The sequence below is a fragment of the Pteropus medius genome, unplaced genomic scaffold (genome assembly GCF_902729225.1).
Source record: "Pteropus medius unplaced genomic scaffold, Ma_sr-lr_union100, whole genome shotgun sequence".
Lineage (NCBI taxonomy): Eukaryota > Metazoa > Chordata > Mammalia > Chiroptera > Pteropodidae > Pteropus > Pteropus medius.
Window position 1 is genome coordinate 497,378 of NW_024343104.1, and position 16,313 is coordinate 513,690.

Below are 16,313 nucleotides of genomic sequence, written 5' to 3' on the forward strand. Positions count from 1 at the left end.
ATTTCTCAATTGATTCCAGACTCAGAAGAAGAAAGGGGTGTTATGTATTGAGTGCCTAAAGCCCCAACACATACAAGTCACTAGACCCTTCCCTGCAGAATTCTCTAAGGCACCATCCATTCTCATATCCTTGAGGCCTACCTGCATCACTCAGCCACTTTTCCAGTAGAGGTTTGAGCTTACACATGTTCTTGAAGCTCAGATTGAGGGCCTCAAATCGTGAGATGGTGGTCTGGCTGAAGTCGTTGCCATACAGCTTTCCCATCGCCAGCCCCACGTCTCCCTACACGTGGGAATTGAGAGGGAGGAACTTGAGAAATAGGCTCCTTCACTTCTTGGTCAACATCCCCACCATCCTAGCACTAATTATGTGCCCAGCGAATCTTCGAAACCCACTTATCACCTTGGATCCTTTCTAGTTTTTTTTTTTTTTTCCCTTTAAGATGGAGAATTGTTTTATTTCTCTCTGTAGACTCTGAGTGGGCCATGCCCATGTGCCTGGACCCTTGTCTGCCTCTTGTTTTTCTCCCCTCCACCTGCAATGTTCTCAGTTTCCCTACAAATGGCAACTGTGCCCTATTCTCAAGGAATACAATGGGCTTGCCTGAAACACACAGAGATTCAAATTGCTCTTGAATCCTACACTCAGGAAGCCCAGTTTCCACTCACTCAACCCAATTTCTTCCATCTCTTCCCACAAAACCAAACCTGTGTGAAGCCCAGCTTAATGCGCCTCTGCTTGAAGGTCTTGGCAAACTTCTCGAGCTCCTCCAGGTCACTGGGCTCATCAGCCCCTCCAGAGCTGGGTAGGTGCTTGGGCACTGAGAGATGCTGGGACACTTCCAGGTGGGGTTCTAAAGAGGATCCTGGCAGCCCGGGGCGCCCAATTGCCTAAGAGGGAACATAAGCCAAGCAGATATACAAGGAGCAGATCAAATGGCATTTTCTAATATTTCATACTAATAGGCACACTTAGAAGATGACAGATCCCTGGCTACATTGGATTCCTATTTTTTTTCTCATGGCATAGAAGTAGAAATTGGAGTTTCTATGAAGGGATAGTAAATACCTAGAATAGCCAGGGTAGAAACAGTAGAAGTGTGAAAAAGGGAGATGGCTTTTCTAGATTTTAGTCTATGACTCATTGTTTGATTCTAAGCAGGTATCCTCTTCCTTTCAGTTTTCCACCATAAAAGGAGCTAGCAGAGTTGTTTACAAAGAATCCAAAAACAAGTCTCAGGATAAGGTAAAAGGTTGTTTGCTTAGCCTGTTTTTTCTTTTTCCACAAAGCAAAGTTATTGAAGTGTTTAACAGGCATTACCTGAAGATAACAGAGGACATCTAAGACTCATTATATTAATAGAATTTTCATAAAATATCAAACTCTTGTGACTGCCATTTTACTTTCTAAATGTTTTTCTTTCATGAGTGGTTTTGTTGTTTGTTTGTTTGTTTGTTTATTTAAATCAAAGGCATTCCAGTGCTATCTAAATGCACCTTGATTTCATTTGTGGTTGTCAGGAGACACTGTTTTTTTAGTTTATGTTCACAGAAAAATGGACACTTAAACCTAAAATCCATGTTGTTCCCATTTGGAGTCAGGAATGAATTGAACTCGTGAAGACATCTAGCATTTCACAAAGAAGGAAATGAACCCAGGCCTACTGGTCCAAGTATTATGTCCAGTTGCAGGGGCCATTGCCCATGTGGATAATGAGTCCACCCTCTTCTCCATCTTTCCTAGTTACTCTTTTCTTAGACTAGGGGTAACTTTATACCTTCTCTCTTCCAAGATATTCAGATTTACCAGTGAGATAGGTATCCTTATGATAAGGAAAACACACACACACACACACACACACACACACACACACACACACACACACACACACACACACACAAGTTAAAGACTCTTTTCTCCAGTGAAGAGTCTTTTAGAACAGAGTGATTTGAAACTATTATGGATTCAATCCTGTTTTGCAGGGAAGGTGTGGCGTAGACCAGACCCTTAGGACAAAGCCTCAGTTCTCTTTGAGGCTTCTTTTTCATTAATTCATTTGTTTTTTCACCCGGCAAATACTTATTGAGTTCTTTGCTAGACCTTTTCCCTCCCCCATTTCCTAGCCAATCAGATGCCAAATTGTATTGATTTAACTTCCCCAAACATCCCCCCATTCACTCCCTCCTCTCTATTCTTATTGCCATAACTCTAAGCCAGTCCCTCATTACCACTGTCCAGGATGATATTAATAACTTTCTAAACAGTCTCTCTGCTTCTGGCCTCTCCTGGCTCTCATATTATAAGATGTAAGAATTGATCTTGAGGAAAGCCATCCAGAGGAAGTGGAAGAGCTTGACTCTGGTGTCACCATTTCTATTAACCACTAGATTGCATCCTCCTTCCAGATGTCTTCAGTGGACTCTAAGCCTCTAAAACCTCTTAGTGATCCATGGGGATCTTAGCACAGAGAAGGGACATTAAGATCTCTGCAATCATTCCCAACTCTTCTGAACATCCATTTCTGCAGAGCCATCTAATGTAGATGTGTAGGTTATTTATTGTGCAGATAGGGGAGGAATGGCAGCTACAATACAGTCCCTGCTACCCTTGCCAAGCCATACATCCTGATATGAGGCCGCATCTAGCCAGAGTAAGAGGTGTCTTTTTTCTAATTAGCAAACAGGTGCTGTGTAGACCCCTAGCAGTTCTGCAAATAGCCCCTCTTGCAGACCTCAGTCCTCTTTACCTACACAATGTGCCTACTTCAGGAGGCAATCTAGAAGAGCGGGTCTTAAGTGATGCCCAGAAGTGAGAGCCACTGGCTTTTTAGTCTCTGAACATCAGGCCTATGAGACTCTGGTCTCTCCTGGGAGCTTGGGAGTACCCAGGCAGGGATGGCAGTCACCTTGGCATCCCTGAAAAGTTAGCTGACCTCTGGTTCTGAGATGAGTGGTGCCAGATCCTGATCAGAGCTAGAGTGGAGTACCTGCATTATACAGCAGGATAGCCCAGGAGCTGAGATCACTGGGTTCTTATTCTGGCTCCACCAGTGATATTGAGTTGATCATTTCCCCTGGCTGTGGCTTTAATTTCCTTATGTGCCAACAGGGCTAATCTCCTGCTATTCCCTCTTCTCAGTGGGGTAAGAGCACCAACAAAGGGGTGGGGGAAAACCAATGAGCTTAACTCTGTCAACAGTAGAGACATTCCTAGAGGAAACAGAAAGAATGTGGTTGTTACCTGGGATGTCAGGCCAGGTCCAGTCTGTGGGAGGAGGAGAGAGCTTTGTTGCTGTGGAAAGGGGAGGAGATTTGGCTGCAGACCTGGTTAAAGGGGGGGGGAGGGGACAAAGGAACAAATGGATAAAATCCACACCATCTGGAAGTCATGCTCCACAACTTGGAACCATGATAACTGTCTCTACTCCCTGCTACCTAATTAGGTCCCTCAACCATTTCAAGTGCTGTGGAGAGGCCCCTATGGGCACTGCCAGGAATTGCCACACACGGGTGGAGGCGAATCAGACACAGGGATAAACAGATGTAAACAGTAGTCCCCAAACCAGTCCTTCTGCTTGTCTGCCTGCCTGGGATGATGCAAAGGCTGAAGAGGGTCAAGACGATCTGCTCTGGGGACTGATAACCAGGGCTGGAGAAACCCAGGAGGGAAAGAGATGACTACTAAGAATTGAAGCTGAAGCTGAGGATTTCTGTTTTGCCCGCAGAAGGACCTGGGACAGCTACAAAGGCCTAGCCAAATCTTTAAGGATATCAGAACAAGTAGACAGGGCTATATAGCTCCAAAGGACAGTGGACAATTGGCCAGAGGCTCTTGGCAGGACATTTTACACTTGGGAGGAAGGAATAAGAGAGAAGGAAAGACCAGGGGCTAAGCCTCTAGAAACTCTATCTGGTGGTATGGACTATACCCACTTATTGCACTGCCTAAGGACCACTTTTTCCTTTGCTCTCCGGGAACACTGTCCGTAAAGAGCTCTTCCTGGCTAGTGGCTGTGACAGTGGCCTCCCTCTAAGATGGGCCACAACCAGGTCCTCTCACTCTTACTGTGGGGAGGTGCCATCAAACTACCAAGTCAGATGATTGGGTAGGTTACCCCAACCACTCAGCATAGAGCAGAACCTTGGGATCTCTGTTGTCCTTAAGCTATTTTGGGGTCACTGATGTATAGCATCTGTTGATACTGACCTTTATGCTTCTCAGTCTAAAAAAGTCAGGACTTAATTTTTTCTTATTAAAATAAATGGGCAAGAACACTGAACTGGGAGCCCAGAGGCCTGAGTACTAGTCATAATTTAACATTTACATTGTTTTGAAGTCTAGAAAATATTTTCACATACATTATTTCAAATAACCCTCAATAACTTTGTGAAGTAGAATTTTACTATTTTTTCATTTTAATGGAGGAGGAAATAAAATCTCAGAGAGGTTAAAGTAAGTTTCCCAAGGGCATACAGTTAGTAAGTTTTACCAATGAGTCTTGATGACTCCAATTTTTAAACTGGTTTTGTTTATTTATGTTTGGTTTTTGCCCTGCATCATATGTTGGCCTTATTGGTTATATGCCTGGGCCAATTTTATATCACTATCTTCCAAAAAGAAACTGAATTAAGTGTTCTCTTCCCTTTCTTATTCCAGAATTATGCCAACTTTAGCCAAAATAAATACTTAATGTTTCAAATACGTTCTGATTCATCATCATAGTAATACTCTAAGATGACATGGAAACTAAGAATAGGAACTGTAATTTAGGTAGGTGCTAAGGAAGGAAGGCACAGTTCTATCTTGTTTGGATTCTAGAGCTTATACTTCCTCTATTAGTTTTGGACCTACTTGATGAAAGAAAATAGGAGAGGGAGAGGCAGTACTGTGGATGGCAAAGACTTGTGTTTCAGACAGCTCGTTCTGTAATTTTCTAGTAGGTCACTAGAGGCATAATATGGTTACTTACCCTACAAGGTTGTTTTGAAAAATAAATCAGAAAAATCACTCAGCAGTGCTCCTGGCGTATCATGCTCAAGAAATGTTTGCTATTGTTAGAAATATTCTAACCCCTTTACTCTGGCCAGCCAAAACAAAAAAAAACAAAAAACAAAAACCTGAAAACCCTCTCTACAGCCTGTAGGTGGCACTACTGCTCTACCCAAATAGAATCACAGTTAAGCTTCCAGAGGAACTTCTGAGGAATTGGGTCATGGCTTTATTGTATTTCTCAAGGAGCACCTCCTTCCTTGTACCGCCCCAGCTCCATGCCATCTTTGCACCTTCAATCTCAACTGGCTATAAAATCGAGGAAGATTTCATGAGGGGAATTGAGGGGAGAGCGGAAAAGGAGACTCAGCCTGGAAGGGCAATGATAGGATCCCTTCCTTAGGCCTTGACGTGAAAAAGTTGGTCTTAATACTAGAAGGCCAAGCCACTCGCTCACCTCCCACATTTGGGCTCCTCACTCAGTAAAAACCCCAGGGTTCTTACCTTGCTGCCCAGGCTGAGTCTGAGATAGCAGGAACTGGGATACAGATTGTAGGTGGCCGGGAACCAGTACGAGCTGCTGGAGTGGATGGAGGGAAGTCATATCCTACATGTGGGGAAATATATACATCACAGAGTTTACAAGCTGGGGATGCCAGCTCCATATGTCTGCTGTCCATCTGTCCCATGCATCTCCAAACTGAGAGTTTGCAGGCAGTAACCTTGCCTTACGCCTCTGTGTATCCCAGGTCTGGCACATAGTAGTTACTCCATTAATGTTGGTATTACTACAGCTCAGCCAAGCAGTGCCTTGCAACCTATTGTCACTTAAACCTTGCCTTGTTATTTAACTTTTGTGTCTCCCAGCTAACTATAAATGCCTTGAGGACACAGACTAAGTATTACCCATCTCTCAGATGCTTACCCTAGAAATGACATGTAGTCTCGATTATCCAATTTTTTTTTTTTTAAATCTCATACCACTTCATTTTGCTAAAAGCTATGTCTTGGCCATTTTCTGTACCTGAACCTTACCTGGACGAAGGTGGCAAGTTATTAGTTCTTAATAAAACAAGTTTGCTTAAATAGAAAGTCCATTTCCCCTGAGTTCTTCCCACCAGCTCAGGAAATGGAAATACTGATCCTAATACTTGGGGGATCTGGGAGTCCTCTGTGATCTAGACCTCCAGGGCTCTGTGCCCTCACAGGGCTGAGGTTAGCTCTGTGCACAAATAAAAAGGACTTGGTAAATTCTTGCTGAATAATGAAGTAAATGAATGAATGCACATTGTAGTCTTAAATATGACTGGAGAAAGGGTGGCTCTTTCTTCCTTAGGTGATCCATACCAAGAAAGGGACTTACCACATGAACACCCTCTCAGACATTTGTGATTACTGTTTCAGGATGCCTCTTTCTTCCCTGGACCAGCACTCCATTCTAGTTTAGCTTTGATATAAAATCTTAGGGGTGAGGGAGTGGGCCCACTGGGGACAGAAACATTCTTTATAACTATAGTAGTAGCTGTTATTATAGGGTTCCCCTGAATGTGGCTGGCAGGCAACAACCTTATAGCTGTTAGGTCTGTCATTTTGGCAAGATTGCCTCCTTTTACTATCAGAGAGATAGAGACCTCCCTTTTCACATAACCAGCCAAGTTTCACCTTGAAGAAGATTATTTTGTATCCCCATCACCACCCCAGGCCTTCAGTCTCTTTTTCACATTCCCTGTAGGGTGTTCTTTAGACCAATATAGATTCACTGAGTGCCAAGTCTAGAGGTCAAGCATTTTGCAGAAGGCTTGAATTAAACTCACTGGCCCACTGAGAATGTCAGGGCTTCCTGACATGGGCTGGCATTTACCCCAGACATTTGGTTTCCGGACATCATGGCAGATCCTTGACTCAGATGGCATGGCCTATGTGCGAGGGTCTGCTGCAGGGAGTCACTGAGATCCTCGGTTTTAATCTGTAAGTGGAGGCAGGAGGATAGTGTCAGTTCTGGGCTTCCTCAGGCCAACAGAAATGGAAATTTGGAGAATATCAAAGCAGGATATAAGTGATAAGCCTGGAGAGTAAAGAGCTAGCTCAGAGTCTACTGGGTTGCAGCTTGATTTTCCTGCCTGTGTGTGCCCTTCAAGCCAGGGCAACTGGCTTGAAGTCAGGGCAGGAGACAAAGGTGAGTGGCCCCCCAGAGTACCAATCTGCAAGATGGGGACTCCACTTAGATCCCTCATTCCCAACACTATTATAAGAGCTGTGCTGCTACATGATACAGTTTATGCTCTTTCTCACTGAAATGAGAAAAAATAAGGATATTGTAGTGCCTTGAAAATTTTATTTTAAATCGGAGATTTTTTTTCCCTTGGGAAAATATATTAGAATTCTTTTTATGAGATGATGGTGATACTAAATGTTATTTTAAAAACTCTCCACCTCACAAAGTATGAAATTAGCAATGCTTTATCAATCCCCCCCATATTTTGGTTTTCATTTTCCTGGTCCACAAAATCCCAAAATCTGGGAACCACTGATCTGAAGGACCTGTTTTCCCTCTAATCCCCTTGTTTTTCGCATCTCCCTGTCCTCTACATGCTAAGCTGCCTTTGCAGCTAGCCCTCTGTGGCTTTGGTGATTGTTTCTGTCTCTCTCTCTACATGTGGGGACATGTCTCCTTCACAATAACTGCTACAGTTATAGCGTGAGGGGCTTGTGGTGGTGTCCAAACTTTCTCTAGCCTCTACCACTCTTCAATGATAGCACCAACCACCTATTCATGGATTCCAGGTGTCCAAGAGCAGGGCAGGAAGCACTCCCTTTCCACCCTGAGAACTACTCTCTTGCAGCTTGTCGGGAAGTCCATAAAATATGGGAAGGTGAATAGGATCTGGACCACACCTTATAAAAGACATTGAGGAGACCCTCTGATGGAAACTCTTGGCCATAGAGATCCTGGCTTAAACCACTTTCTTGGTCTCTACTGGGCATGTCATTAACATCCTGGAATTAGTTAATGTTCAGACTAACAGCTATAGTTGTACTTAATTCTTGTCGAAAAATAGTGCTTTGGATTACTAGAGAAAAAAATTCCCTTTGGTTGGAGAGTTAGGATGATGCTATGGAGTGGCAATAGAGGCTGCGGAGTAAGCTAATGACCTAAAAATGGTGCCTTGCAGATAGCTGGATCCAAATTCATATTAATCAAATAAAAGATAAATAGAACCCATCTTTCCAGAGTTTCCAGGAAGATAGTAAGGAAAATATTGAAGAGGGAGCTAGACTTTGTTTCTAGTCCTAACTCTGACCCTAATTTACAATGTAACATGGAGTAATCATTCAACCTCTATGAGACTCAATTTCCCCATCTGTTATATGATTGTATATGATTTTTTTTCTGTTTCAGTCCTAAAATGAATTTCCAATTCCATAGTGTATTTGGCAGACTGAGTTAGTCCAGGTTGCTGCAGTGTTCTTAGATAAAGCAGATCCAAATAGTACCAAGGAGCCCTGGTTACACAGAAATGGGTAAGAGGATGCTTCTTCCTGGGACTATTTTTACAAACCATTCCTCTCTTTTCCTCTCATCTAAGAAGACTATTCTGGAGCCTTGAAAGCACAGAGGAGGAAGGGAGAGTAAGTAGCACAATGGGTACAGAGAGTGAGGCTCTCTAAAAATTCAAAAAGCATGGCTGCCCATGCATGATATCCAGCACAACCCAATCCCTGCCCCCCAGCACTCCTCAGCTCCTCCCATCCACTCCTGGCATCGCTGTCTAAGAAGTTCTGTTGTCCTCATTCTTCCCTCAGAAATTGGAGTTCTCACAGCCTAAATTATGGGGACGCATTTATTGGCAGGTTTTTAAAAACTGGAATTAGATGATAAACTACTTATTTAAAACTACCACCAACGACTTTAAGGTTGTCTCTGAAAGGAGATTTTTCTTAAGCAAAGCCATTTTGGCCAGCCTCCCCTTCTCAAATCTACCTTCTTTATCACTCATTCAAGAAAGGGGATAGGTGAGGCAGGATGGAGGATGGGGGTGGGGGGACAGAGAATATGGAAAACTAGAGCTGAAACCATGCTGGTGGAACCACCTCAGGCAGTTTGGCCCAGCTCCCACTGGGAGGCAAGTGGCAGGGTTCCTTTGTAGACTCATTATGCCCAATGCAGAGATAAGGAGGTGTAGCTATGACAGAGCTTGAAAACATGTGCTTTGCCTCCAACCTGAGCATACTATCTGTTAGAATCAGTGCCAGGTCTTCCTGCAACACTTAATTTCAGAAACCAGAGCTATCATAAAAGAAAATTCACCCTTTCATCTGCTTCCTGGATCAACTGTCCTTCAAACTGTTTTAGGGGCACTGCTCACCTTCTAGTTCTGGAAATGAAGTGCCTTATAGCACAAAGTTTCTTTGGGTATTAGTCTGTGGCATTCTGACAATTTTGTGTGTTATTCTAAGTATTTGTTAACTTTTTTTACTCTTTCAATCTTCATAATTCATTACCCATTGGGTGTGTGCTGCTGACAGCAACCCCCAAAGAAGACAATCCTAAACAAGTCAAAGTGAAAGACAGTAAAGAAGACTTCTTTTTATAAGACAAGTTCTAAAATCTCCACTTTGGTCAGGAGGTCTCAGAAAGAGCATAGCTGAAATAAAATACATCATCAACTCTTATTGCCCCTAGCACACTTCTTCAACAATTTTCTGAGATTTCAGGGGCTCAGAAACTAAGAAATTCAGAAATAAAGTCCTACCCAAATTAAAAAAAAAAATCCCTTTTACAGCTGTCCAATGGAAAAGATTGGAGCCTTTCCAGGTAACTGGGTGTTGGCTGTGGATCTGGAAGATGAGATAGACTTCTATTGGATCCCTCTGACTTTTAATGTGAGAACCGGAGGCAAATTGGATGAAAACTCAATTTCCCCTGTACTTGTGAAAACTCAACCAAACCCACAGCTTGCCTGGAATTGTGAAGATTGTCTCCAGGGTCCCTTTGGCAGTTCTTCTCACGCAAGTGAAATATTTCTCCAGACTCTACTTAGAATGGACTATTCCTGGGGACATGAGCCACAAGAGAGAGCTCTGCCCTGTTACAGCCATTGATTATCCTATCCATATATTAGACAAGGTTTGTTAGCTTAGGATCTCCTCCACCTACTGCACTGTGCAAAAGGTATTACACTGAGTTTGGGCAGTGACCAGAAAGTAAAAAGTATCATGAATGATTATCTTTTTTAAACCCAATGAACTCCCTGACATCACCTGCTTTAGAAAGCAGTAGCCTCATTCTGGAAGGAGAGAGCCCCTTCTGAGGAGCTGGAAGCCTCTTACTTGGCTTCATCTCCCAGCCAGGAGGTGTGGGGACAAGTGTTTACCTTCCCATCTCACAGAGGCTCAGAGAGCTTTGCAAATGGGTAAAAAGTTACATAACAAAACACTGGCAAAACTCTGACAAGGAATGGTCTTCTAATACTCCTGTGGTGCTCTTTCTGCAAAACAATACCACAAACATCTCAGAGATAGAAGTGAGGATAGATGGTGACGGAGAAGACAGTGTTCTGGGCCAGACATACACTTGGACCTCCTTATTAACCATTTGTTTTTGGGTCATGCAATGGGGCATGGGGGCACTAGAGTGCTCATCCTTAGCTCCCTTCCTATGACATTTTCATATGGCCCTCTCTGGAGGAAAAACAGCCCAACACTAATGAATATATCACTGGTGATGAAAATGATCAAAGCTGTTGTCCCAGTTGCATAACTCGTTTGTGGAAAATGTTTCATAAACATTTCACAAGAAGGAGGATTTCAAAGTGTGAACATCTCTCAACCTGCCTTCAATTACAGGCAAGGTATTTTTTTTTTTTCTTTCTTTCCCCCTACTACATTTTTATCTAGCAGTGAGGAAGAGTTTCTGTTTTGTAACTGATCTATAAAAGGTTTGCAAACATGTTGCTCATGAAAATATCCTAAAAATATATTGCAAGTGGTGGAATAGGGAGGCAGGAAACTCATCTCAGGTAAATAAGGCTGAGAGTCCACCAAGAGATATTGGCTGTATTTTCATTTGGAGGACTCTCCTCTCTCTGTAGCTCTTGGCTGTTTCCTTTTACTAAGGTTCCTGTCTCTTTAGATGCCTCTAGTAGTGCCTGGGGAGATGGCCTCATCCAGTCCCTGGTCTCTAGTCAGACTTGTAACAGACCAGCTTAGACATATCTTTGCCCATGACACTGGGATCTTCTCCATGACACTGCCAAACTTCTAGACAAAGGAGTGTTAGAAGACAGGAGACATGGGGCCCTTTAATAAACTAATGGCTCCTTAGGAGGCTGGGGCCACTTGGAGTTGCTACTTCCTGAAAAGAAATTTTCCAAAAAGGCATCCTTGTTTTTCTTGCTTGCACCTCCTCTGCAATTGCAACAAGCTTATCAGTCATGTTATTTAATGCTTTGGCTTCAGTTTTTAGGACATGGCATTGTTAGTGCTAACACATGTGTGAAAAAAACCATTATTTAAGCCCATAAAAGTTTTCTTCCCCCATTGTGATATAAGTCCATGAATTCAAGTTTAGAAACTCTGAGGAAAAGGTTATGCCCTGATTAAGGATGCATCCTCACAAATATTTCATGGTGCCCAGGACTTGAACAACTTTAACCACTACATTGCATTATAGATATCCTGAAATTACAGCAGCATTTCCCCACAGTTGGGAGCTAGATTAATGAGAGTTCTCTTTTTTTGATTCTGATCCCCTTTGAATCAGAGTCTTCTGATTCTCCTGGTAGCCCACTTAGTAAACAAGAGCAGAGAGCTACTACTGCCTATAGAGGAGTACCACATATAACTGCTGATTTGCCCACACAGAGGGCTGTCCTGCCATCAAATAAGTGAAATGGCAGGAAGTCAGGGGTACAGTGGGGGGAAGAAATGCTGAGCATGGTCTGTGAAACAAACTCTGAAAACTGCTTTTGAGCCCAGTAGCTATTCTTGGGAAGTATCTAGAGTGTGAATGCAGTTTGTCATCACACTCAGTTCTTATGCGTACACCTGGGCTGCCTATCATTGAAGGACTTTGCTGTCCTTTTCAGGGCAGGGGATGATTAAAAAGAAAAAAGAAAAAAAAAAGACACCCAGAAAACAAGCACAAAGCTGAGAATCGCTAGAAGACCTGATTTGGGGTTTTATCCCTGCTTCTAACTAGCTGTATGATCTAATATTAAGTTACTTTACTAATTTCTGTAGGCCTAGATTATTCCTCCACATTAGGAGGGAAACAGAGTAGATGAAATCTACTAGAGAAATTTCTAATGTATAAAAGAGGGAGTGGGAATAGACTTGTGAACATGTAAGTAGGCTAATTGTATCACTCGACTCATTTTACAGATGAAAAAAATGAGGCTTGGAGATGTTGGGAAATTTGCTTTAAGTTACATAGTTCTATGTAACTATTTGTACATAGTTCTACGTAAATCTCTCACTGCATTTGGTGGACTCATAGAATCCTAGAGTCCTCGAGGTAGCTTAGTATATAGCGTGCCAGGTGCATGGCAGACATTCATCAAGTGTTGATTCCCTTCCTTCCCCATTAGAACTAGAAGGAAATGTAGGTGTCACCTAGTTCAAATTGTTAATTTTACAGCTATGACTCCTGATGACCAGAGAGGGTAAATAACTTGCTCAGAACAACACAACCAGATGTGCAGCCAAGCAAGGTCTAGAGAACAAGCCAGGGCTGATTAGGACAGGTCTTCTAACTCACTACCCAGTATTCAGTCCATTCCATTGAGCTGTGGCCTGGCTCTACATTCTATTTCCATCATTCTGATGTCGTTACCTACTTGGGTCTCTGTAATAACTCAGTAGTAACCCTAATTTCATTGCTCTAATGAGATTTAATCTTAGTTGAAAGAAAAGTCTCCGCTTAGAGTTCTCAATTACTACACAGGGTAAAGTTTAGATACAGACGAAACACACATCTACTTGATATGATAACATAATGTACCTGACCTGGGAACCAGCCCTGTGTATTTCCTTGACTCTCACATGTACGCATTAACTCCAGGGGTTTGATATTTGCTCTTTCTCTCCCTTATTACGAGGAAGATAGCTGGGGAGGAGAAAGAGAAGGAGGCTCATTCATACCGTAAAATCTGTCTCAGTATATATTTTATTAATTAAAAATTTAAAAGGAAACTAATGAAGGGAAGGGCAGATGTCCTGCTCATCCTGGAACACACACACACACACACACACACACACACACACACACACACACACACACACACACACAGCACCAACTTGTGGTTGTGAAGCATAACACAGATTAGTTCTATCTATGAGCATCAGTAGAGAAAGTAATATCTTTTTTAGCACTTTAGAGATTAAAAATCACTTTCAAATGAATAGTCATTTATTCTTCATGATAATTCAGTGAGAGAAATAATCTTATAAACTTGTTTTACAGATGTAGGAACTAAGAGTAGGAAAATTTAAGTAACACATCCACTGTCACACAGCCAGAAGCAGAGTCTGATTTTCTACCTGGGTCTTTGGTTTTCAGATTCTCCCCTCTTCTGTCTATACCTCTGTGAGGTAGTTCCACTGGGCTCCCATCCAGAATTTCTTACTCAGAAATGTGCTTATTGACACATTTCTCCTACGTGCACCATGTCATTTTCATATGTGGGGCATACGTGATGTAAACATTCCAATAAGTGTAGCCTATTCACACAAATGTGGGGCCTACATAGTTATTGAAAGTCAAGTTTGCAACAAATCTGAATAGGATTCTCTTTGGCATTTCCTGGGTGACTGCTTGTGCCCTGAGCTTTGGCTATAAATGCAAGTAAACAGTTTTCTCTGGTAATTTTCATCTTTGATAATCTTCTAGTAAGGCTGAGGTCCTTGTCTTTTGTATTCTTGTGGCACTCCCAAGTGAGGCACCTCTTATGGTCCTCTGAAACCAGGTCTGCTCTAACAGCAGTGGGTTAGACAGCCTTCCATGTATTATGCTTTAAATACAGGTTCCTCCAAAAAGGTTCCCTTCCCAGTTTAGTTTAGTTCAACAAACATTTCGTATGTACCTGCTATATACCAAGAGGAACTAAGACCTTCCAGATTAATCAGGAATGTAATCCTCTACAGTGCAATAAATATAGCAATCAGAAGTATGTACAGTGGTAGCATGGAAAGGTTATGATTGGCTTTGTCAAGGCAGAGGATAGATAGAAAGAAGAATGAGATAAGGAAAGCTTCACAGCATCCCAGGAGAAGGCAAAGAAAGGCATGCCAGGAAGTGCAAGCATCTTGTTCAAAGTCACAGAGGGCAAAGCAGTGCTTCATGTCCAGGAGCAACAAGCAGTTCAGCACTGCTAAGGCATGGGGTTGGAGAGGCCTGGGCTAGCAGCCAGGGCTTGACGACAGAAGCTTTATATGTCATGCAAAGGAGTTTAGACTAGGCTCTGGGGGCAAAGTGTAACTAGAGTAAAGGGGAGTGACATGGTGAGATTTTTGTTTAGTTCAATTATGCTAACCACTGTGTGGAATATGGATTTAAAGAAAGTACGACTCTAAACATGGCAACTACTTAAAAAGCTGTTTATTGCAATAGTCTAGGTAAGAACCGATGAGGACACACCTAAGGCCAAAGTAGTAAGAATAAAGCAAAGGAGACAGATGAAGAGTTGTTAAGGTAGAAAATGTATTTCTACCCCTAACGGTTTATCTTTTATAAAAAAGACTGTTTATTTCAGGAATTCTCTGGTTAATACCTGCAGGACTAAAAGAACACAGAAAAAAAATCTGAAAGACCATGGTCAACCAAACTGCTAATAATGGATGGAGTAGAAGGCATTTGGAGTTCTAGAAGATATTCACTTTCTAAATCACATATTTCTGCAATGTTCAATTCTTAAAAGCTAATTATAAATTTTAAGTTAGAAAGAATTAGGATTAAAAATAGTAAGCACTCAAAATTTCATATATATGTATAGAACTTTTAAGTTTACAAGGTGCTGTAGAGTTTTTCTTTTGCCCAGTGAAAGTCTTGCGAAGTTTAGGGGCACATTATCTAAACTAATAAACATGTGTTTATGCAGATATGTATAATTTGTGTATATATGTGTATGTGCAAATTTTTAAAGCAACAACTGGGAATCCATCTCATTCTCTCACTGCATCTTGAGTCATTGTCTTTCAGTAAGTGACACCTGGAAAGTGGTCTGCAGACCTCACTTATTTTCATGATGTTCTACAGTTTACAAAGCACACTCAAACATGTCATTTTGGTTGATTTTTGAAATATTCCCATGAGACTGAAAAGGCAGATAACACTATTCCCATTTTACAGTGGAGGAAAACAAGATTCATAAAAGGTAAAAGATTTATTCAAGGTACGAGGCTGGCTAGCAGGAGAGCTATGATTTGAACGTTAAATCATCTGATTTAAAATTCAACACATCTTTCAAATTCCTAGGATTTTCCTGAGGAAGGCTTCTCAAATAAGTGGATTTTCAAAGGCACAGAAATCTCTCCCTTGTAGCTCCAAAGCCTTTGTTATAATTTTGGATAGATATTTATTGATTTTATTTTGAATAGCGATCTTGCTAAAAGGTATTATATTATATATAGTCCTACTTTCCCTTAAAGAGTACCTGAAAGATAATTTAGTCAATGACTGAAGTCATAACTTTGAACTTCTTTTACAAGTAATCATGTCCTTGGGGATACCGAAGTGTTTGGCCTCTGTTGGCTGTAGCCCTAAATTGCTTTTTTTTTTTTTTTTTTTCAGCTCTGCTTTTCTTGGGTCTTTTTACTTATTCCTCACAACCAGGTTTTCATCTGCTACTGTTGATTATGCTTGCTTCTAGCAGTCCCTTATTCTAGCTCAAATTTGCAGCTTTTATTTGCTAAAGGCTAAAAAACCAGATAAGTAAGTTTTTTACATCTTTTTCTAAAAAAAGGAAAGAGCCTGGCTTGAGGTCTCATTTTGCTTCCTTCTGATTTTCACCTGAGTTCTCAGTAGGTGAGGCTGCTGGCTCTCTGGATAAGTGAGGCACTGCAGAAGCTCTATGTAGCTCTCTGTAACAATGGACTTGCCCTGTGGTTTAATTTCTATTGAATATTATACTGTTACTCTTATTAGTCTGGAACAAGGCTCTACACAATTGACAGTGTAAGCTAAATTACCTATGGCTGGGGAGCAGTTAACAAATTTGTTACCAAAAGATTGAGTGGACTTGAGCAAGTTACCCTCTAAAGGTATATCTACTTCCTTACTTATAAAAGAGAACTTATTCTTACCCAGATCTCAATCGTTAGGGCT

General features: G+C 41.7%; 1 protein-coding gene across 1 annotated transcript in view; it reads right to left on the reverse strand.

The window, feature by feature from the left end:
* The window catches only part of POU2F3 (POU class 2 homeobox 3), a 74,704-nt gene that overhangs the window by 10,461 nt on the left and 47,930 nt on the right, over window positions 1-16,313 (reverse strand). The window contains exons 4-8 of the mRNA XM_039867073.1: window positions 6,852-6,956; window positions 5,495-5,597; window positions 3,242-3,324; window positions 709-891; window positions 142-283 (exon numbers count right to left, since the gene is read on the reverse strand). Coding sequence (XP_039723007.1) covers window positions 142-283; window positions 709-891; window positions 3,242-3,324; window positions 5,495-5,597; window positions 6,852-6,956 — 616 coding nt within the window. The remainder of the gene's footprint in view (window positions 1-141; window positions 284-708; window positions 892-3,241; window positions 3,325-5,494; window positions 5,598-6,851; window positions 6,957-16,313) is intronic.